A 23,670-nucleotide genomic window follows, 5' to 3' on the forward strand; every position below is an offset into this window, starting at 1 on the left:
TGAACTCATTGAATGGCGGTGCAGGCTAGAAGGGCTGAATGGCCTGCTCCTGCACCTATTTTCTATGTTTCTATGTCATGAAAGGCGCTAGAGAAATGCAACTCCTATTTTTCTTGGCGTCGTGGGCCAAGCCTATTGATAGATATTAGAAGTTAGAATAAAGAAGCTTATTTTACACGGCTTTAATTAATGAATAACCTTCATGATTGTAACTTCCTTCAAATGCATTGATTGTATGTAAAACTCGCTTACAAAATGATAGAAAATGGCCAACGTCAGAGAAGCAAAGCTTGCTGGTAAATGAACCATCCTAAGTCACCAAAGCAACATGTTGAACTTTAGTACGAGAACATCAGGCTCTCGGCCGCCTGAGGAAAAGAGTGTTTGAAGACCAGGCCCTCAAATCCACCACCCAGCTCATGGTCTACAGGGCTGTAGTGATACCCGCCCTCCTGTATGGCTCAAAGACATGGACCATGTACAGTAGACACCTCAAGTCGCTGGAGAAATACCACCAACGCTGTCTCCGCAAGATCCTGCAAATCCCCCGGGAGGACAGACGCACCAACGTTAGCGTCCTCGACCAGGCCCAACATCCCCAGCATCGAAGCACTGACCACACTCGACCAGCTCCGCTGGGCAGGGCCACATTGTCCGCATGTCCCCCAGACACGAGACTCCCCAAAGCCAAGCGCTCTACTCGGAACTCCTTCACGGGCAAACGAGCCAAAGGTGGGCAGAGGAAACGTTACAAGGGACATAAGAACACAAGGGACATAAGAACATAAGAATTAGGAACAGGAGCAGGCCATCTAGCCTCTCGAGCCTGCTCCGCCATTCAACAAGATCATGGCTGATCTGGCCGTGGACTCAGCTCCACTTACCCGCCTGCTCCCCGTAACCCTTAATTCCCTTATTGGTTAAAAATCTATCTATCTGTGATTTGAATACATTCAATGAGCTAGCCTCAATTGCTTCCCCGGGCAGAGAATTCCACAGATTCGCAACCCTCTGGGAGAAGAAATTCCTTCTCAACTCGGTTTTAAATTGGCTCCCCCGTATTTTGAGGCTGTGCCCCCTAGTTCTAGTCTCCCCGACCAGTGGAAACAACCTCTCTGCCTCTATCTTGTCTATCCCTTTCATTATTTTAAATGTTTCTATAAGATCACCCCTCATCCTTCTGAACTCCAACGAGTAAAGACCCAATCTACTCAATCTATCATCATAAGGTAACCCCCTCATCTCCGGAATCAGCCTAGTGAATCGTCTCTGTACCCCCTCCAAAGCTAGTGTATCCTTCCTTAAGTAAGGTGACCAAAACTGCACGCAGTACTCCAGGTGCGGCCTCACCAATACCCTGTACAGTTGCAGCAGGACCTCCCTGCTTTTGTACTCTATCCCTCTCGCAATGAAGGCCAACATTCCATTCGCCTTCCTGATTACCAGGAAGGACCACCCTCAAAGCCTCCCTGATAAAGTGCAACATCCCCACCGACACCTGGGAGTCCCTGGGCCCAAAGACCAGTCCGCCCTGAGTGGAGGGAGTGCATCCGGGAGGGCGCTGAGCACCTCGAGTCTCGTCGCCGAGAGCGTGCAGAAACCAAGCGCAGGCAGCGGAAGGAGCGTGCGGCAAACCAGTCCCACCCTCCCCTTCCCTCAACCACTGTCTGTCCCGCCTGTGACAGGGACTGTGGCTCCCGTATTGGGCTGTTCAGCCACCGAAGGACTCGTGTTTAGAGTGGAAGCAAGTCTTCCTCGATTCCGAGGGACTGTCCATGATGATGATCAATTGTTAAGTATTACTTTTTGTAACAGAACGTAATTTACTTGATAAATCTCTGTTCTATTTACTTAATATACCTGTATTAAAGGCATTTATGATCTGAACAAGAGACTCCTAATTGTTTGAATTAAATATGAACCCCGAGAATAATTGAATTGCTTAAATTAGCAAAGCAGCAAAGAGCAGCTAAGCAGTTAAAAATGACAAGGCCGATCGGCTTGTCGAGTCCGTGTTGGAGGAGTTTCAGTCCCCACAACAGCTGCAGCACTAATACTCCGCCCGCCACCCAGATCTCCCCCTTTCATTTTCCAGCGCTTTTATCTAACCCCCTGTACCTGCCCTGGGAGTGTTTGATGGGACAGTGTAGAGGGAGCTTTACTCTGTATCTAACCCCCTGTACCTGCCCTGGGAGTGTTTGATGGGACAATGTGGAGGGAGCTTTACTCTGTATCTAACCCCCTGTACCTGCCCTGGGAGTGTTTGATGGGACAGTGTAGAGGGAGCTTTACTCTGTATCTAACCCCCTGTACCTGCCCTGGGAGTGTTTGATGGGACAATGTGGAGGGAGCTTTACTCTGTATCTAACCCCCTGTACCTGCCCTGGGAGTGTTTGATGGGACAGTGTAGAGGGAGCTTTACTCTGTATCTAACCCCGTGCCGTACCTGCCCTGGGAGTGTTTGATGGGACAGTGTAGAGGGAGCTTTACTCTGTATCTAACCCCCTGTACCTGCCCTGGGAGTGTTTGATGGGACAGTGTAGAGGGAGCTTTACTCTGTATCTAACCCCCTGTACCTGCCCTGGGAGTGTTTGATGGGACAGTGTAGAGGGAGCTTTACTCTGTATCTAACCCCCTGTACCTGCCCTGGGAGTGTTTGATGGGGACAGTGTAGAGGGAGCTTTACTCTGTATCTAACCCCCTGTACCTGCCCTGGGAGTGTTTGATGGGGACAGTGTAGAGGGAGCTTTACTCTGTATCTAACCCCCTGTACCTGCCCTGGGAGTGTTTGATGGGGACAGTGTAGAGGGAGCTTTACTCTGTATCTAACCCCCTGTACCTGCCCTGGGAGTGTTTGATGGGGACAGTGTAGAGGGAGCTTTACTCTGTATCTAACCCCCTGTACCTGCCCTGGGAGTGTTTGATGGGGACAGTGTAGAGGGAGCTTTACTCTGTATCTAACCCCCTGTACCTGCCCTGGGAGTGTTTGATGGGGACAGTGTAGAGGGAGCTTTACTCTGTATCTAACCCCCTGTACCTGCCCTGGGAGTGTTTGATGGGGACAGTGTAGAGGGAGCTTTACTCTGTATCTAACCCCCTGTACCTGCCCTGGGAGTGTTTGATGGGGACAGTGTAGAGGGAGCTTTACTCTGTATCTAACCCCGTGCCCTGGGAGCGCGTGATGGGACACTGTGGGAGTGGCTCCCTGTCCCACAGCTGCAATCTCACTTCTCCATAATGGAGAGTTACACAACCCCAGGCAACTTTTTTTTGTAAGCACAGTTGCGACATTCAAACTGTTCATCCAGAGATTAACAACCGGGGCTGTGGTTGTTAAACCCTCGCCCACCAAAGGGGTGGGTCTCACGGATTGCACCACTCAAGGTATTTCAGTGGCCTATTAGGTGGTATATCAGACTGTGAGGTGGAGCATGGCAGCGAGGAAGCTTGAGAAGAGGGTTGGGGCGGTGACACAGCCCTGTTTGACCCAGGCCCAACATCCCCAGCATCGAAGCACTGACCACACTCGACCAGCTCCGCTGGGCAGGGGCCACATTGTCCGCATGTCCCCCAGACACGAGACTCCCCAAAGCCAAGCGCTCGACTCGGAACTCCTTCACGGGCAAACGAGCCAAAGGTGGGCAGAGGAAACGTTACAAGGGACCACCCTCAAAGCCTCCCTGATAAAGTGCAACATCCCCCACCGACACCTGGGGAGTCCCCGGGCCCAAAGACCAGTCCGCCCTGAGTGGAGGGAGTGCATCCGGGAGGGCGCTGAGCACCTCGAGTCTCGTCGCCGAGAGCGTGCAGAAAGCAAGCGCAGGCAGCGGAAGGAGCGTGCGGCAAACCAGTCCCACCCTCCCCTTCCCTCAACCACTGTCTGTCCCCACCCTGTGACAGGGGACTGTGGCTCCCGTATTGGGCTGTTCAGCCACCGAAGGACTCATTGTTAGAGTGGGGGGCAAGTCTTCCTCGATTCCGGGGGACTGCCTATGATACCAGACTGTGAGGAAGGTGGGTGGAGGGGGCTGGTGTGCTTCCAACCTCGAAGTGCAGACGCCTCCCAGCAAGGCCTGACTGCCAGAACATCACACCAATCAGCACACGGTTAGCCAGCAGGCCCAACCGGTGTGGGATATTCGGCCACGACGTGCATCACACAAGAACCCGATTCGGTCCCAACACATGCACACACATTCCCGGGCAGTGGCAGGGGGCGGGGGGGAATTGAATCTTAGCAACCGGACACCCTGCCTAGTAATCTCCTCCCTAACCCAGGGACTTGCAGAGATCATTTGTATACCCCTAGATACAGGAGGAGGCCATTCAGCCCCTCGAGCCTGTTACATTAGGAACAGGAGGAGGCCGTTCAGCCCCTCAAGCCTGTTACATTAGGGACAGGAGGAGGCCGTTCAGCCCCTCGAGCCTGTTACATTAGGGACAGGAGGAGGCCGTTCAGCCCCTCGAGCCTGTTACATTAGGAACAGGAGGAGGCCATTCAGCCCCTCGAGCCTGTTACATTAGGGACAGGAGGAGGCCGTTCAGCCCCTCGAGCCTGTTACATTAGGAACAGGAGGAGGCCGTTCAGCCCCTCGAGCCTGTTACATTAGGGACAGGAGGAGGCCGTTCAGCCCCTCGAGCCTGTTACATTAGGAACAGGAGGAGGCCGTTCAGCCCCTCGAGCCTGTTACATTAGGGACAGGAGGAGGCCGTTCAGCCCCTGGAGCCTGTTACATTAGGAATCTGTGTATCATTTTAATCTGTGGACCTGGATTCCCCAAAGAGCAAATTATTATTGAAATGGAGAAAGATTGCAGAGTGCCGCAGTACAGCGGGACCTGGGGGTACTTGTGCAGGAAACTAAAATTAAAAAGTAGGACCTCAAAAGTAGTAATCTCAGGATTGCTACCAGTGCCACGTGCTAGTCAGAGTAGGAATCACAGGATAGCGCAGATGAATACGTGGCTTGAGCAGTGGTGCAGCAGGGAGGGATTCAAATTCCTGGGGCATTGGAACCGGTTCTGGGGGAGGTGGGACCAGTACAAACTGGTCTGTACCTGGGCAGGACCGGAACCAATGTCCGAGGGGGAGTGTTTGCTAGTGCTGTTGGGGAGGAGTTAAACTAATATGGCAGGGGGATGGGAACCAATGCAGGGAGACAGAGGGAAACAAAAAGGAGATAAAAGCAAAAGACAGAAAGGAGATGAGAAAAATTGGAGGGCAGAGAAACCCAAGGCAAAGAACAAAAAGGGCCACTGTACAGCAAAATTCTAAAAGGACAAAGGGTGTTAAAAAAACAAGCCTGAAGGCTTTGTGTCTTAATGCAAGGAGTATCCGTAATAAGGTGGATGAATTAACTGTGCAAATAGATGTTAACAAATATGATGTGATTGGGATTACAGAGACGTGGCTCCAGGATGATCAGGGCTGGGAACTCAACATCCAGGGGTATTCAACATTCAGGAAGGATAGAATAAAAGGAAAAGGAGGTGGGGTAGCTGGTTAAAGAGGAGATTAATGCAATAGTTAGGAAGGACATTAGCTTGGATGATGTGGAATCTATATGGGTAGAGCTGCAGAACACCAAAGGGCAAAAAACGTTAGTGGGAGTTGTGTACAGACCTCCAAACAGTAGTAGTGATGTTGGGGAGGGCATCAAACAGGAAATTAGGGGTGTATGCAATAAGGGTGCAGCAGTTATAATGGGCGACTTTAATATGCACATAAATTGGGCTAACCAAACTGGAAGCAATACGGTGGAAGAGGATTTCCTGGAGTGCATAAGGGATGGTTTTCTAGACCAATATGTCGAGGAACCAACTAGGGGGGAGGCCATCTTAGACTGGGTGTTGTGTAATGAGAGAGGATTAATTAGCAATCTCGTTGTGCGAGGCCCCTTGGGGAAGAGTGACCATAATATGGTGGAATTCTACATTAGGATGGAGAATGAAACAGTTAATTCAGAGACCATGGTCCAGAACTTAAAGAAGGGTAACTTTGAAGGTATGAGGCGTGAATTGGCTAGGATAGATTGGCGAATGATACTTAAGGGGTTGACTGTGGATGGGCAATGGCAGACATTTAGAGACCGCATGGATGAATTACAACAATTGTACATTCCTGTCTGGCGTAAAAATAAAAAAGGGAAGGTGGCTCAACCGTGGCTATCAAGTGAAATCAGGGATAGTATTAAAGCCAAGGAAGTGGCATACAAATTGGCCAGAAATAGCAGTGAACCCGGGGACTGGGAGAAATTTAGAACTCAGCAGAGGAGGACAAAGGGTTTGATTAGGGCAGGGAAAATGGAGTACGAGAAGAAGCTTGCAGGGAACATTAAGACAGATTGCAAAAGTTTCTATAGATATGTAAAGAGAAAAAGGTTAGTAAAGACAAATGTAGGTCCCCTGCAGTCAGAATCAGGGGAAGTCATAACGGGGAACAAAGAAATGGCGGACCAATTGAACAAGTATTTTGGTTCGGTATTCACGAAGGAGGACACTAACAACATTCCAGATATAAAAGGGGTCAGAGGGTCTAGTAAGGAGGAGGAACTGAGGGAAATCTTTATTAGTCGGGAAATTGTGTTGGGGAAATTGATGGGATTGAAGGCCGATAAATCCCCAGGGCCTGATGGACTGTATCCCAGAGTACTTAAGGAGGTGGCCTTGGAAATAGCGGATGCATTGACAGTCATTTTCCAACATTCCATTGACTCTGGATCAGTTCCTATCGAGTGGAGGGTAGCCAATGTAACCCCACTTTTAAAAAAACTAGGGAGAGAGAAAACAGGGAATTATAGACCGGTCAGCCTGACCTCAGTAGTGGGTAAAATGATGGAATCAATTATTAAGGATGTCATAGCAGCGCATTTGGAAAGAGGTGACATGATAGGTCCAAGTCAGCATGGATTTGTGAAAGGGAAATCATGCTTGACAAATCTTCTGGAATTTTTTGAGGATGTTTCCAGTAGAGTGGACAAGGGAGAACCAGTTGATGTGGTATATTTGGACTTTCAGAAGGCTTTCGACAAGGTCCCACACAAGAGATTAATGTGCAAAGTTAAAGCACATGGGATTGGGGGTAGTGTGCTGACATGGATTGAGAACTGGTTGTCAGACAGGAAGCAAAGAGTAGGAGTAAATGGGGACTTTTCAGAATGGCAGGCAGTGACTAGTGGGGTACCGCAAGGTTCTGTGCTGGGGCCCCAGCTGTTTACACTGTACATTAATGATTTAGACGAGGGGATTAAATGTAGTATCTCCAAATTTGCGGATGACACTAAGTTGGGTGGCAGTGTGAGCTGCGAGGAGGATGCTATGAGGCTGCAGATTGACTTGGATAGGTTAGGTGAGTGGGCAAATGCGTGGCAGATGAAGTATAATGTGGATAAATGCGAGGTTGTCCACTTTGGTGGGAAAAACAGAGAGACAGACTATTATCTGAATGGTGACAGATTAGGAAAAGGGGAGGTGCAACGAGACCTGGGTGTCATGGTACATCAGTCATTGAAGGTTGGCATGCAGGTACAGCAGGCGGTTAAGAAAGCAAATGGCATGTTGGCCTTCATAGCGAGGGGATTTGAGTACAGGGGCAGGGAGGTGTTGCTACAGTTGTACAGGGCCTTGGTGAGGTCACACCTGGAATATTGTGGACAGTTTTGGTCTCCTAACCTGAGGAAGGACATTCTTGTTATTGAGGGAGTGCAGCGAAGGTTCACCAGACTGATTCCCGGGATGGTGGGACTGACCTATCAAGAAAGACTGGATCAACTGAGCTTGTATTCACTGGAGTTCAGAAGAATGAGAGGGGACCTCATAGAAACGTTTAAAATTCTGATGGGTTTAGACAGGTTAGATGCAGGAAGAATGTTCCCGATGTTGGGGAAGTCCAGAACCAGGGGTCACAGTCTAAGGATAAGGGGTAAGCCATTTAGGACCGAGATGAGGAGAAACTTCTTCACCCAGAGAGTGGTGAACCTGTGGAATTCTCTGCCACAGAAAGTAGTTGAGGCCAATTCACTAAATATATTCAAAAAGGAGTTAGATGTAGTCCTTACTACTCGGGGGATCAAGGGGTATGGCGAGAAAGCAGGAAGGGGGTACTGAAGTTGCATGTTCAGCCATGAACTCATTGAATGGCGGTGCAGGCTAGAAGGGCCCAATGGCCTACTCCTGCACCTATTTTCTATGTTTTAACACAAAAGGATAGTATGCAGGTACAGCAAGTGATCAGGAAGGCCAATGGTATCTTGGCCTTTATTGCAAGGGGGATGGAGTATAAAAGCAGGGAAGTCTTGCTACAGTTATACAGGGTATTGGTGAGGCCACACCTGGAGTACTGCGTGCAGTTCTGGTCTCCGTATTTAAGGAGGGGTATACTTGCTTTGGAGGCAGTTCAGAGAAGGTTCACTCGGTTGATTCCGGAGATGAGGGGGTTTGACTTATGAGGAAAGTTTGAGCAGGGTGGGCCTGTACCCATTGGAGTTTAGAAGAATGAGAGGCGATCTTATTGAAACGTATCAGATTCTGAGGGGGGCTGGACAGGGTAGATGCAGAGAGGGTGTTTCCCCCTCGTGGGGGAATCAAGAACTAGGGGGCACATAGTCTCAGAATAAGGGGTCGTCCATTTAGGACGGAAATGAGGAATTTCTTCTGGTGAATCTGTGGAATTCTCTGCCCCAGAGAGCTGTGGGGGCTGGGTCAGTGAATATATTTAAGGTGGAGATAGACAGATTTTTGAGCGATAAGGGAGTGAAGGGGCGGGCGGGGAAGTGGAGCTAAGCCCAAGATCAGATCAGCCACGATCGTATTGAATGGCGGAGCGGGCTCGAGGGGCTGAATGGCCGACTCCTGCTCCTGATGAATGTGAATTTGGGATCTTGCTGTTGCGTGGTGTGGGGCTCAGTGCCAAACCAGGAGGGCAGGGGGGAGGGGGAAAGAGAAGGGACATTGCAGAGTTTCCAACGTTAAATTGTTAAGCTTCTCCGGGAGACATAGTTCTGCTTTGTGAAACACACTGCTAGGGGCCTCCCAGAGAACAAAGGGAACTCTGAATAGCTCCCTCTCACAGGCGCTTGAAAACCACAGGCTTTGTCCCCGGACTGGGCCGAGAGCACAGACATCAGCAACGATCGGGGAGGGGGGAAAACTCCTACCCTTTTGGGCTAGAATTTAGTGTGGCTCTGCAGGGAGGTGGAATGTCAGCCTTGGGGTTCAGGGAGACCCCTTCTCTCCCTACCCCCCCACCCCCAGTCATATACCCACCTCAAAGCAGTCCCAGTGAATTTGAGAAGCCTGTTACATTAGGGAACAGGAGGAGGCCGTTCAGCCCCTCGAGCCTGTTACATTAGGGACAGGAGGAGGCCGTTCAGCCCCTCGAGCCTGTTACATTAGGGACAGGAGGAGGCCGTTCAGCCCCTCGAGCCTGTTACATTAGGGACAGGAGGAGGCCGTTCAGCCCCTCGAGCCTGTTACATTAGGGACAGGAGGAGGCCGTTCAGCCCCTCGAGCCTGCTCCGCCATTCAATCAGATCACGGCTGATCATCGACCTCAACTCCACTTTCCCGCCCGATCCCTCGATTTCCCTCAAGTCAAAAACTCTATTGATCTCAGCCTTGAAGATACTCAGAGACTGAGCCTCCACAGCCCTCTGGGGCAGAGAATTCCAAAGATTCACCCCCCTCCGAGTGAAGAAATTCCTCCTCATCTCAGTCCTCAATGGCCGAGCCCTTATCCTGAGACTGTGTGACCCCTGGTTCTAGACTCCCCAGCCCCGGGGGGGAAACACCCTCCCTGCATCTACCCCGTCAATCCCCCTCACAATCCGACACGTTTCAGTGAGATCACCTCCCATTCTTCTAAACTCCAGAGTATCGGCCCAGTCTGCTCAATCTCTCCTCATAGGACAATCCCCCCATCCCAGGGATCAGTCTGGTGAACCTTCGCTGCACTCCCTCAATGGCAAGTATATCCTTCCTTGGGTAAGGAGACCAAAACTGCACACAGTCCCCGATCATAACTACCCCTTCAAACTGAACCTTTGTGTGGTTTCTGATCACAATCCAGCGACCCCCACCCCCCCACTCCACCCCTGTACAGGCAAGAGAAATTGGGGCGATGCCCCACAGAGTCGAATACCCCAGCATCGCCTACTGTGCGAAGAGTGGCCCTTCCCTTGGGGGAGGCCAGGGGCTGGGGTCCAGTGGCCTCGACCCCCCCCCCCCCGTTACAAGTTGCCCCCTTGGGAAGCGGGTCAGGGTAATGGTTCGATAGGGTAGACGTAGAGAAGATGTTCCCACTTGTGGGGGAGACCAGAACTCGGGGGCCACCAATATCAGACAGTCACTGATAAACCCAGTGGGGAATTCAGGAGAAACTTCTTTACCCAGAGAGGGGTGAGAATGTGGAACTCGCTGCCACAGGGAGTGCTCGAGGTGAATAGTATCGATGCATTTAAGGGGAAGCTGGATAAACACACGGGAGAGAAAGGAATGCAAGGAGATGGAGAGGGGTTGGAGGACGCTGGTTTGGAGCAGCTTCAACACAAAACTTCCAAGAGGGAAATTGGATAAATAGCAAGAATTTTATTTAAATTAGGGCCTTTCACGACCACCGGACGTCCCAAAGCCTCACAGCCAATGAAGTACTATCGGAGTACGCTCACTGTTGTAATGTGGGAAACACCAATTTGCGCACAGCAAGCTCCCACACACAGCGATGTGATAATGACCCGGATCGTCTGTTTTAGTGATGTTGGTCGAGGGATAAATATTGGCCCCAGGACCCCGGGGAGAACTCCCCCTGCTCTTCTTCCAATAGTGGCCCCGGGATCTTTTACATCCACCCGAGAGGGCAGACGGGGCCTCGGTTTAACGTCTCATCCCGAAATACAGCCCCTCCGACAGTGCGGGGCTCCCTCAGTACCGCCCCTCCGACAGTGCGGCGCTCCCTCAGTACCGCCCCTCCGACAGTGCGGCGCTCCCTCAGTACCGCACTGGGAGGGTCAGCCTGGATTTTCGTGCTCGAGTCTCTGGAGTGGGACTTGAACCCAGAAACATAGAAAATAGGTGCAGGAGTAGGCCATTCGGCCCTTCGAGCCTGCACCGCCATTCAATGAGTTCATGGCTGATCATTCACCTCAGTACCCCATTCCTGCTTTCTCGCCATACCCCTTGATCCCCCGAGTAGTAAGGACTACATCTAACTCCTTTTTGAATATATTTAGTGAATTGGCCTCAACAACTCTCTGTGGTAGAGAATTCCACAGGTTCACAATTCTCTGGGTGAAGAAGTTTCTCCTCATCTCGGTCCTAAATGGCTTACCCCTTATCCTTAGACTGTGACCCCTGGTTCTGGACTTCCCCAACATCGGGAACATTCTTCCTGCATCTAACCTGTATAAACCCGTCAGAATTTTAAACGTTTCTATGAGAACCCCTCTCATTCTTCTGAACTCTAGTGAATACAAGCCCAGTTGATCCAGTCTTTCTTGATAGGTCAGTCCTGCCATCCCGGGAATCAGTCTGGTGAACCTTCGCTGCACTCCCTCAATAGCAAGAATGTCCTTCCTCAAGTTAGGAGACCAAAACTGTACACAATACTCCAGGTGAGGCCTCACCAAGGCCCTGTACAACTGTAGCAACACCTCCCTGCTCCTATACTCAAATCCCCTCGCTATGAAGGCCAACATGCCATTTGCTTTCTTAACCGCCTGCTGTACCTGCATGGCCAACCTTCAGTGACTGATGTACCATGACACCCAGGTCTCGTTGCACCTCCCCTTTTCCTGAATCTGTCACCATTCAGATAATAGTCTGTCTCTCTGTTTTTACCACCAAAGTGGACAACCTCACATTTATCCACATTATACTTCATCTGCCATGCATTTGCCCACTCACCTAACCTATCCAAGTCACTCTGCAGCCTCATAGCATCCTCCTCACAGCTCACACTGCCACCCAACTTAGTGTCATCCGCAAATTTGGAGATACTACATTTAATCCCCTCGTCTAAATCATTAATGTACAATGTAAACAGCTGGGGCCGCAGCACAGAACCTTGCGGTACCCCACTAGTCACTGCCTGCCATTCTGAAAAGTACCCATTTACTCCTACTCTTTGCTTCCTGTCTGACAACCAGTTCTCAATCCATGTCAGTACGTTACCCCTTCTGACTGAGGAGAGAAACCTACCCACACTTAACTGACACTATGTACTTGGAGTGGAGACATTTGCGAGGGCGATGGGGTGATAAAGAGCAGGGGTGGGAGTGGGGTTAATTGGATAGCTCATTCAGAGAGGGGCGGTACTGAGGGAGCGCCGCACTGCGCTGTCGGAGGGGCGGTACTGAGGGAGCGCCGCACCGCGCTGTCGGAGGGGCGGTACTGAGGGAGCGCGCATTGCGCTGTCGGAGGGGCGGTACTGAGGGAGCGCCGCACTGCGCTGTCGGAGGGGCGGTACTGAGGGAGCGCCGCACCGCGCTGTCGGAGGGGCGGTACTGAGGGAGCGCCGCACTGCGCTGTCGGAGGGGCGGTACTGAGGGAGCGCCGCACTGCGCTGTCGGAGGGGCGGTACTGAGGGAGCGCCGCACTGCGCTGTCGGAGGGGCGGTACTGAGGGAGCGCCGCACCGCGCTCTCGGAGGGGCGGTACTGAGGGAGCGCCGCATTGCGCTGTCGGAGGGGCGGTACTGAGGGAGCGCCGCACCGCGCTGTCGGAGGGGCGGTACTCAGGGAGCGCCGCACAGCGCTCTCGGAGGGGCGGTACTGAGGGAGCGCCGCATGCGCTCTCGGAGGGGCGGTACTGAGGGAGCGCCGCACTGCGCTGTCGGAGGGGCGGTACTGAGGGAGCGCGCATTGCGCTGTCGGAGGGGCGGTACTGAGGGAGCGCCGCACTGCGCTGTCGGAGGGGCGGTACTGAGGGAGCGCCGCACTGCGCTGTCGGAGGGGCGGTACTGAGGGAGCGCCGCACCGCGCTGTCGGAGGGGCGGTACTGAGGGAGCGCCGCACTGCGCTGTCGGAGGGGCGGTACTGAGGGAGCGCCGCACTGTGCTCTCGGAGGGGCGGTACTGAGGGAGCGCCGCACTGCGCTCTCGGAGGGGCGGTACTGAGGGAGCGCCGCATGCGCTCTCGGAGGGGCGGTACTGAGCACTCGATGGGCCGAAGGGCCAACTCTTTGAGCTGTAAACTCCTACAGACACAGAGAGTCAGGTACAGGCTGCAGAAGCTTAAACACAGGCAGGTAGCAGAGAGGACCTGTGGAATTTAATACGGTTATGACCCCGGATTAACAATGCAACCTCGACACATATTTAAAAGTCTCTGTAGGAGGCAGGGACTGTTGCAAAATAAAACATCTTTGCAGAAGTAGCAGAGGGGCCAATGGAAATAAAAGCTGCAAAGATTGAAGCAGTAAGGCTTTGCAGGCGAACTCACCGAGGCTCCGAGGACAATGAAGACGTGGGTGTCGGTCTGGCTGAATTGCTTGTTCTGCAAGAGATCGTGGCGAAATATGTTCATGACTTCCAAGTGAGTGAGGGAGGCGGGCACCTGGGCTGGGGCACTCATCCTGGAAGCTGCAGGATGTAAGGGGAGAGAGAGAGAGAGAGAGAGAGAGAAGGTTATAGCAGCAGGAGGAATAGCAGGAGGAGCTGTACGAACAGGAACGCCAGCAGCAAAACCACAGACAGGCAAATTAACGTGCCAGAACTCCGTCCCACTGTCCTAGACTCCGCCTCCCAGCTTGTCACTTTCTGCTCAATTTCCCTGCCCTATTTGCCAGTTTCGTGTCCCTTTCACCTCTCCCACACCCCCATCCCATTGGAAACTGACCAGAACTCAGCAACACCCCCATCATAGCTCCTCCTCCTCTGCCTGACATCACTGGCGTCATTATCAGCCTCCCCCACCTCCCCCAATCGTTGCCTTGGTGACCGCTGTCACACAATGTGCAGGTTTCACTCAATCCCAACCCCCCCCCCCCCTCCCTCTGCTCCCCAGGGCTCAATTGCCGCCCCTCCGACAGTGCGGGGCTCCCTCGGTACCGCCCCTCCGACAGTGCGGGGCTCCCTCGGTACCGCCCCTCCGACAGTGCGGGGCTCCCTCGGTACCGCCCCTCCGACAGTGCGGGGCTCCCTCGGTACCGCCCCTCCGACAGTGCGGGGCTCCCTCGGTACCGCCCCTCCGACAGTGCGGGGCTCCCTCAGTACCGCCCCTCCGACAGTGCGGCGCTCCCTCAGTACCGCCCCTCCGACAGTGCGGCGCTCCCTCAGTACTGCCCCTCCGACAGTGCGGCGCTCCCTCAGTACCGCCCCTCCGACAGTGCGGGGCTCCCTCAGTACCGCCCCTCCGACAGTGCGGGGCTCCCTCAGTACCGCTCCTCCGACAGTGTGGCGCTCCCTCAGTACCGCCCCTGCCAATGATGTGCGTCCCCCAATTTCCATCGCTCCAAGAGGCCAGAATTAGAGGAGCGCAGAGATCTCGGAAGTTTTTGGGCCAGAGGGGGTTACAGAGATAGGGAGGGGTGTAGGGGCTGGAGGGGGTTACAGAGATAGGGAGGGGTGTAGGGGCTGGAGGAGGTTACAGAGATAGGGAGGGGTGCAGAGGCTGGAGGGAGTTACAGAGATAGGGAGGGGTGTAGGGGCTGGAGGAGGTTACAGAGATAGTTAGGGATGTAGGGGCAGGAGGAGGTTACAGAGATAGGGAGGGGTGTAGGAGGTTAAACAGATAGGGAGGGTTGTAGGGGCTGGAGGAGGTTACAGAGATAGGGAGGGGTGTAGGGGCTGGAGATGTTACAGAGATAGGGAGGGTTGTAGGGGCTGGTGGAGGTTTCAGAGATAGGGAGTAGTGTAGGGGCTGGAGGATGTTACAGAGATAGGGAGGGGTGTCGGGGCTGCAGGGGGTTACAGAGATAGGGAGTAAGTGTAGGGGCTGGAGGATGTTACAGAGATAGGGAGGGGTGTAGGGGCTGGAGGGAGTTACAGAGATAGGGAGGGGTGTAGGGGCTGGAGGGAGTTACAGAGATAGGGAGGGTTGTAGGGGCTGGTGGAGGTTACAGAGATAGGGAGTAGTGTAGGGGCTGGAGGATGTTACAGAGATAGGGAGGGGTGTAGGGGCTGGTGGAGGTTACAGAGATAGGGAGGGGCGAGGGCCAAGGAGGGATTTGTAAACAAGGATGAGAATTTTGAAATCGAGACATTGCTTAACCGGGAGCCAATGTAGGTCAGTGAGCACAGGGGGTGATGGGTGAGTGGGACTCGGTGCGAGTTAGGACACGGGGCACAGGGGGTGATGGGTGAGCGAGACTCGGTGCGAGTTAGGACATGGGGTCAGCGGAGTTTTGGATCACCTCGAGTTTACGTCGGGTAGAATGTGGGAGGCCAGCCATGAGCGCAGCGCGTTGGAATAGTCAAGTCTGGAGGTAACAAAGGCACGGATGAGGGCTTCAGCAGCGGAAGAGCTGAGGCGGGTGGGGGATTGTCCTATGAGGAGAGATTGAGCAGACTGGGCCGATACTCTCTGGAGTTTAGAAGAATGGGAGGGGATCTCACTGAAACGTGTCGGATTGTGAGGGGGATTGACGGGGTAGATGCAGGGAGGGTGTTTCCCCCCGGGGCTGGGGAGTCTAGAACCAGGGGTCACACAGTCTCAGGATAAGGGCTCGGCCATTTAGGACTGAGATGAGGAGGAATTTCTTCACTCAGAGGGAGGTGAATCTTTGGAATTCTCTGCCCCAGAGGGCTGTGGAGGCTCAGTCGTTGAGTGTATTCAAGGCTGAGATCGATAGATTTTTGGGCTCGAGGGGAATCGAGGGATCGGGCGGGAAAGTGGAGTTGAGGTCGAAGATCAGCCGTGATCTGATTGAATGGCGGAGCGGGCTCGAGGGGCCGAATGGCCGACTCCTGTCCCTAATGTAACAGGCTCGAGGGGCTGAACGGCCTCCTCCTGTCCCTAATGTAACAGTCTCGAGGGACTGAACGGCCTCCTCCTGTCCCTAATGTAACAGGCTTGAGGGGCTGAATGGCCTCCTCCTGTTCCTAATGTAACAGGCTCGAGGGGCTGAACGGCCTCCTCCTGTCCCTAATGTAACAGGCTCGAGGGGCTGAACGGCCTCCTCCTGTCCCTAATGTAACAGGCTCGAGGGGCCGAATGGCCGACTCCTGTCCCTAATGTAACAGGCTCGAGGGGCTGAACGGCCTCCTCCTGTCCCTAATGTAACAGGCTCGAGGGGCTGAACGGCCTCCTCCTGTCCCTAATGTAACAGGCTTGAGGGGCTGAATGGCCTCCTCCTGTTCCTAATGTAACAGGCTCGAGGGGCTGAACGGCCTCCTCCTGTCCCTAATGTAACAGGCTCGAGGGGCTGAACGGCCTCCTCCTGTCCCTAATGTAACAGGCTCGAGGGGCTGAACGGCCTCCTCCTGTCCCTAATGTAACAGGCTCAAGGGGATGAACGGCCTCCTCCTGTCCCTAATGTAACAGGCTCGAGGGGCTGAACGGCCTCCTCCTGTTCCTAATGTAACAGGCTCGAGGGGCTGAACGGCCTCCTCCTATCCCTAATGTAACAGGCTCGAGGGGCTGAACGGCCTCCTCCTGTCCCTAATGTAACAGGCTCGAGGGGCTGAACGGCCCCCTCCTGTTCCTAATGTAACAGACTCGAGGGGCTAAACGGCCCCCTCCTGTCCCTAATGTAACAGGCTCGAGGGGCTGAACGGCCTCCTCCTGTTCCTAATGTAACAGGCTCGAGGGGCTGAACGGCCTCCTCCTATCCCTAATGTAACAGACTCGAGGGGCTAAACGGCCCCCTCCTGTCCCTAATGTAACAGGCTCGAGGGGCTGAACGGCCTCCTCCTGTTTTTTCTGTCCTCGTGTATCAGAAGCCACAGGGGCACTGAGGCTAACTGTCGCGCCTCTCGCCCCCCTTCCCCTCACCCCGACCGAGACCAGCTTCTCCGGAAGCCGGGCTCTCCCTCTGAAGCTCAGGGCAGCCTGGCACTTGCGGGGTTAAGCGGGCAGTCCCAGAGGGATGAGCTCACGCCTGAAGAGAGGTGGTTCGAGTTTTGTGCTGAATCACCATGAACTTGCAGGAGGGAGTGGAATTTACCCACCTACACACCAGTCCTCTTTGTTTCCTGCTCCCGCAACTTGACATTGCGGCAACGGAACCCAGAAAGGTTGGGGTCAGAGGGCAACGATCTCGCAACATTGTGATAACGAGCTCCTTCAGTACCGAGGGAGCGCCACACTGCGCTGTCGGAGGGGCGGTACTGAGGGAGCGCCACACTGCGCTGTCGGAGGGGCGGTACTGAGGGAGCGCCACACTGCGCTGTCGGAGGGGCGGTACTGAGGGAGCGCCGCACTGCGCTGTCGGAGGGGCGGTACTGAGGGAGCGCCACACTGCGCTGTCGGAGGGGCGGTACTGAGGGAGCGCCGCACTGCGCTGTCGGAGGGGCGGTACTGAGGGAGCGCCGCACTGCGCTGTCGGAGGGGCGGTACTGAGGGAGCGCCGCACTGCGCTGTCGGAGGGGCGGTACTGAGGGAGCACTGCGCTGTCGGAGGGGCGGTACTGAGGGAGCGCCGCACTGCGCTGTCGGAGGGGCGGTACTGAGGGAGCGCCGTACTGCGCTGTCGGAGGGGCGGTACTGAGGGAGCGCCGTACTGCGCTGTCGGAGGGGCGGTACTGAGGGAGCGCCGCACTGCGCTGTCGGAGGGGCAGTACTGAGGGAGCGCCGCACTGCGCTGTCGGAGGGGCAGTACTGAGGGAGCCCCGCATTGTGGAGGGGCGGTACTGAGGGAGTGCCGCACTGTCGGAGGGGCGGTACTGAGGGAGCCCCGCACTGTCGGAGGGGCGGTACTGAGGGAGTGCCGCACTGTCGGAGGGGCGGTACTGAGGGAGCCCCGCACTGCGCTGTCGGAGGGGCGGTCTTTCGATAAGCTGAGACCCCGTCTGCCCTCTCGCGTGGACATCAAAGATCCCACGGCCGCTATTGGCTGCCGCGTTTCCCACATTGCAACAGGGAGCGCACTTCAAAAACAGAACTTCGTTGGCTGTGAGGCGCTTTGGGACGATCTGCGCGGGGGGGGGGGCGCAGGGAGGGGGTGACAGACCGCGGAAAAATGGGAGTGTCTCTTCCACCTGAGGAGTGCCTGGTCTCACTGCAGGAAGCAAGCGTGTGTTTACTGGCCATCCATCCCACAGCCTCACCCCTCCCCTCCACCCCCGCTCGCCATCCCCACCCCCCCCCCCTTCCGCTGGGGTTCGGGTTCCAAGATTTCCCTCCCGTACCACCTGAGTGCGCGCCTCCAGCGAGCGTCGGCAGCATATTCGACCGTGGGGAGCATCCCAACCCTGTGCCTCAGTGGACGTGATCAGGTGCAGGAACCCAGACTGATGTCCCCTCTCCCTAACCCAGGGGCAGATTTACAGGGGGTCCCCGGGAGTGTGTGTCAGTAATTACAGGGGGTCCCCGGGAGTGTGTCAGTATTTACAGGGGGTCCCCGGGAGTGTGTCAGTATTTACAGGGGGTCCCCAGGAGTGTGTGTCAGTATTTACAGGGGGTCCCCGGGGAGTGTGTGTCAGTATTTACAGGGGGTCCCCGGGGAGTGTGTCAGTATTTACAGGGGGTCCCCGGGGAGTGTGTCAGTATTTACAGGGGGTCCCCGGAGAGTGTGTCAGTATTTACAGGGGGTCCCCGGGGCGTGTTTCAGTATTTACAGGGGGTCCCCGGGGAGTGTGTCAGTATTTACAGAGGGTCCCCGGGGAGTGTGTCAGTATTTACAGGGGGTCCCCGGGAGTATGTCAGTATTTACAGGGGGTCCCTGGGAGTGTGTCAGTATTTACAGGGGGTCCCCGGGGAGCGTGTCAGTATTTACAGGGGTCCCCGGGAGTGTGTCAGTATTTACAGGGGGTCCCCGGGGAGTGTGTCAGTATTTACAGGGGGTCCCCGGGAGTGTGTCAATATTTACAGGGGTCCCCGGGAGTGTGTCAGTATTTACAGGGGGTCCCTGGTGAGTGTGTCAGTATTTACAGGGGGTCCCCGGGAGTGTGTCAGTATTTACAGGGGGTCCCCGGGGAGTGTGTCAGTATTTACAGGGGGTCCCTGGAAGTCAGAGAATCAGAGAAATTTACAGCGCGGGAGGAGGCCATTCCGGCCCATCGTGTCCGCGTTGTGCCGGCCGACCAAGAGCCATCCCGGCCTAATCCCACTTTTCCGCTCTGGGTCCGTAGCCCTGTGGGTTACCGCACTTCGAGCACACGTCCAAATGTGGTGAGGGTTTCTGCCTCTACCCCCCTTTCAGGCAGTGAGATACCCCCCAGACCCCCACCATCCTCTGGGTGAAGACATTTCCCCTCAAACCCCCTCGAAACCTCCCCCCAATTACTTTCAATCTCTGTCCCCTCTGCCAAGGGGAACAGGTCCGTCCTATCCACTTGATCCAAGACCCTCACACCTTAATTAAATCTCCCCTCGGCCTCCTCTGTTCCAAAGAAACCAACCCCAGCCTCTCCAATCTTTCCTCATCGCTAAAATTCTCCAGTCCCGGCAACATCCCGGTAAATCTCCTCTGTACCATCTCCAGTGCAACATCCTGGTAAATTTCCTCTGTACCCTCTCCAGTGCAACATCCTGGTAAACCTCCTCTGAACCCTCTCCAGTGCAACATCCTGGTAAATCTCCTCTGTACCCTCTCCAGTGCAACATCCTGGTAAATCTCCTCTGTACCCTCTCCAGTGCAACATCCAGGTAAATCTCCTCTGTACCCTCTCCAGTGCAACATCCTGGTAAATCTCCTCTGAACCCTCTCCAGTGCAACATCCTGGTAAATCTCCTCTGTACCCTCTCCAGTGCAACATCCTGGTAAACCTCCTCTGAACCCTCTCCAGTGCAACATCCTGGTAAATCTCCTCTGTACCCTCTCCAGTGCAACATCCTGGTAAACCTCCTCTGAACCCTCTCCAGTGCAATCACATCCTTCCTGTAATGCGGTGACCAGAACTGCACGCAGTACTCCAGCTGTGGCCTAACCAGTGTTTTATACAGTTCAAGCTCTTGTATTGTATGCCTCGACTAATAAAGGCAAGTATTCCGTATGCCTTCTTAACCACCTCATCCACCTGGCCTTCAGGGATCTGTGGACCTGCACTCCAAGGTCTCTTTGTTCCTCTACACCTCAGTGTCCTACCATATAGAGAAATCACTAAATTAAGTTTAGCTCGACAGTCAGTGTTAACATTTTTTTAACTAAACAGAGAGAGACAGCGTGGATTTGTGACAAAGCTGATTTAATTTTTTGAGGAAGTGACTAAAGTGATAGAGACGGGTATTGAAAAGAAAATTATTCCTAGGATGTGGGCCTCGCTGGCAAGACCGGCATTTATCGCCCGTCCCTAATTGCCCCGTGAGAAGGTGGTGGTGAGCCCCCTTCTTGAACCGCTGCAGTCCGTGTGGTGAAGGTGCTCCCACAGTGCTGTTAGGGAGGGAGTTCCAGGATTGGGACCCAGCGACGATGGAGGAACGGCCGATATATTCCCAAGTCGAGGGATGGTGTGTGTGTGACTGGGAGGGGAACGTGGAGGGGGTGGTGTTCCCATGTACCTGCTGCCCTTGACCTTCTAGGCGGGTAGAGGCCGCGGGTTCGGGAGGTGCTGCCGAAGAAGCCTTGGCGAGTTGCCGCGGTGCATCTTGTGGACGGTGCACACTGCAGCCACGGTGCGCCGGTGGTGGAGGGAGTGAGTGTTGGAGGTGGTGGAGGGAGTGAGTGTTGGAGGTGGTGGAGGGAGTGAGTGTTGGAGGCGGTGGAGGGAGTGAGTGTTGGAGGTGGTGGAGGGAGTGAGTGTTGGAGGTGGTGGAGGGAGTGAGTGTTGGAGGTGGTGGAGGGAGTGAGTGTTGGAGGTGGTGGAGGGAGTGAGTGTTGGAGGTGGTGGAGGGAGTGAGTGTTGGAGGTGGTGGAGGGAGTGAGTGTTGGAGGTGGTGGAGGGAGTGAGTGTTGGAGGTGGTGGAGGGAGTGAGTGTTGGAGGTGGTGGAGGGAGTGAGTGTTGGAGGTGGTGGAGGGAGTGAGTGTTGGAGGTGGTGGAGGGAGTGAGTGTTGGAGGTGGTGGAGGGAGTGAGTGTTGGAGGTGGTGGAGGGAGTGAGTGTTGGAGGTGGTGGAGGGAGTGAGTGTTGGAGGTGGTGGGGACCGTGGCCCATCGAGCGGGGCTGCTTTGTCCTGGATGGTGTCGAGCTTCTCGAGTGTTGTTGGAGCTGCAACTCATCCAGGCAAGTGGGGAGTGTTCCATCGCACTCCTGACTTGTGGGTTGGCGATGGTGGAGAGGCTTTGGGGAGTCAGGAGGTGAGACACTGGGCACAGAATACCCAGCCTCTGACCCGCTCTGTGGCCACAGTATTTATGTGTCTGGTCCAGTGAAGTTTCTGGTCAATGGTGACCCCCAGGATGTTGATGGTGGGGGGATTGGGCGATGGGAATGCTGGTGAATGTCAAGGGGACGGTGGTTAGACTCTCGCTTGTTGGCGATGGTCATTGCCTGACACTTGTGGGGCGCGAATGTTACTTGCCGCTTATCAGCCCGAACCTGAATGTTGTCCAGGTCTTGCTGCATGTGGGCACGGACTGCTCCATTATCTGAGGAGTTGCGAATGGAACTGAACACTGTGCAATTATCAACGAACCCTAACCCCACATCAGCGAACATCCCCACTTCTGACCATATGATGGAATAAATCAAAGAGCAAATTATTATTTAAATGGAGAAAGATTACAAAGTGCTGCAGTACAGCGGGACCTGGGGGTTACTTGTGCATGAAACACAAAAGGGATAGTATGCAGGTACAGCAAGTGATCAGGAAGGGCCAATGGTATCTTGGCCTTTATTGCAAAGGGGATGGAGTATAAAAGCAGGGAAGTCTTGCTCCAGTTATACAGGGTATTGGTGAGGACACACCTGGAGTACTGCGTGCAGTTTTGGTCTCCGTGTTTACGAAAGGATATACTTGCTTTGGAGGCAGTTCAGAGAAGGTTCACTCGGTTGATTCCGGGGATGAGGGGGGTTGACTTATGAGGAAAGGTTGAGGAGGTTGGGCCTCTACTCATTGGAACTCAGAAGAATGAGAGGTGATCTTCTCGAAACGTATAAGATTATGAGGGGGGCTCGACAAGGTGGATGCAGAGAGGATGTTCCCACTGATGGGGGAGACTAGAACTAGGGGGCATGGTCTTAGAATAAGGGGCCGCCCATTTAAAACTGAGATGAGGAGGAATTCCTTCTCTCGGAGGGTTGTAAATCTGTGGAATTCGTTGCCTCAGAGAGCTGTGGAAGCCGGGACATTGAATATATTTAAGACAGAGATAGACAGTTTCTTAACCGATAAGGGGGCGGGCAGGGAAGTGGAGCTGAGTCCATGATCGGATCAGCCATGGTCGTATTAAATGGCGGAGCGGGCTCGAGGGGCCGAATGCCCGACTCCTGCTCCTATTGTTTATGTTCTTATGGAGGGAAGGTCATTGATGAAGCAGCTGACACGGCCCTGAGGAACTCCTGCAGTGATGTCCTGGGGCTGTGATGATTGGCCTCCAACCACCACAAACATCTTCCTCTGTGCTGGGTATGACTCCAGCCAGTGGAGCTTTCTCCCTGATTCCCATTGACTTCAACTTTGCTCGAGCTCTTTGATGCCACACTCGGGCAAATGTTGCCTCGATATCGAGGGCAGTCACTCTCACCTCTTGGACATGTCTATGGATGTTCCTTATATAGACATCCAGAAGGCATTTGGTAAAGTCCCTCATGAGAGACTGTTAGCTAAGGAATTGAGGGCCAATTATTGAGCTGGTTGAGAAATTGGCTAAACGGCAGGAGGCGGTGATTAGGGATAATGGGCAGGGTCTGTAATTGGCAGGATGTGACTCGTGGTGCCCTGCAGGGATCAGTGTCGGGGCCCCAACTATTTACAGTATTCATTAACGACTTAGGCGACGGGATAGAGAGACACCTTTCCAAGTCTGCCGATGACACAAAGGTGGGCGGGATTGTGGGCAGTGTGGATGCAAGCATAACATTTACAACGGGACATCGACCGATTAAGTGAATGGGCAGGCAAATGTGAGTTCGTCCACTTTGGAGCTAACAAGGATACTTTATTAATGGTGAAACACTAAAAACAGTGGGAGTCGAAAGAGACTTGGGGGTTCCATGTACATCGATCATTAAAATGTCCTGAACGGGTACAGAAAATAATCTAAAAGGCTCATGGGATGCTGGCCTTTATATCCAGCGGACTGGGACACAAGGGGCTCGAGGTTATGCTGCACTGTACAAAGCCCTGGTTAGACCACACCTGGAGCACTGGGAATCACACCTTCGGGAGGGTATACTGGCCTCAGGGGGAGGGGAGGGGGGGGGGAAGGAGGGGGGGGGGGGGGGGGAAGGAGGGGGAGGGGGGAGGGGGAGGGGGGGGGGAGGGGGAGGGGGGGGGGGGGGGGAGGGGAGGGGGGGGGGGGGAAGGGGGGGGGAAGGGGGGGGGAAGGGGGGGGGGAAGGAGGGGGGGGGGGGGGGAAGGAGGGGTGGGGGGGGGAAGGAGGGGGTGGGGGGGGGGGAAGGAGGGGGTGGGGGGGGGGGGGAAGGAGGGGGTGGAGGGGGGGGGGAAGGAGGGGGTGGGGGGGGGGAGGAAGGAGGGGGTG

General features: G+C 54.4%; 1 protein-coding gene across 1 annotated transcript in view; it reads right to left on the reverse strand.

Moving 5' to 3' along the window:
* g6pd (glucose-6-phosphate dehydrogenase) overlaps window positions 1-13,708 on the reverse strand; it is a 44,421-nt gene extending 30,713 nt beyond the window's left edge. The window contains exon 1 of the mRNA XM_070874578.1: window positions 13,432-13,708. Coding sequence (XP_070730679.1) covers window positions 13,432-13,563 — 132 coding nt within the window. The 5' untranslated portion in view covers window positions 13,564-13,708. The remainder of the gene's footprint in view (window positions 1-13,431) is intronic.
* Between the last annotated feature and the right edge of the window lie 9,962 nt (window positions 13,709-23,670).

The sequence above is a fragment of the Pristiophorus japonicus genome, unplaced genomic scaffold, assembly GCF_044704955.1.
Source record: "Pristiophorus japonicus isolate sPriJap1 unplaced genomic scaffold, sPriJap1.hap1 HAP1_SCAFFOLD_896, whole genome shotgun sequence".
Lineage (NCBI taxonomy): Eukaryota > Metazoa > Chordata > Chondrichthyes > Pristiophoridae > Pristiophorus > Pristiophorus japonicus.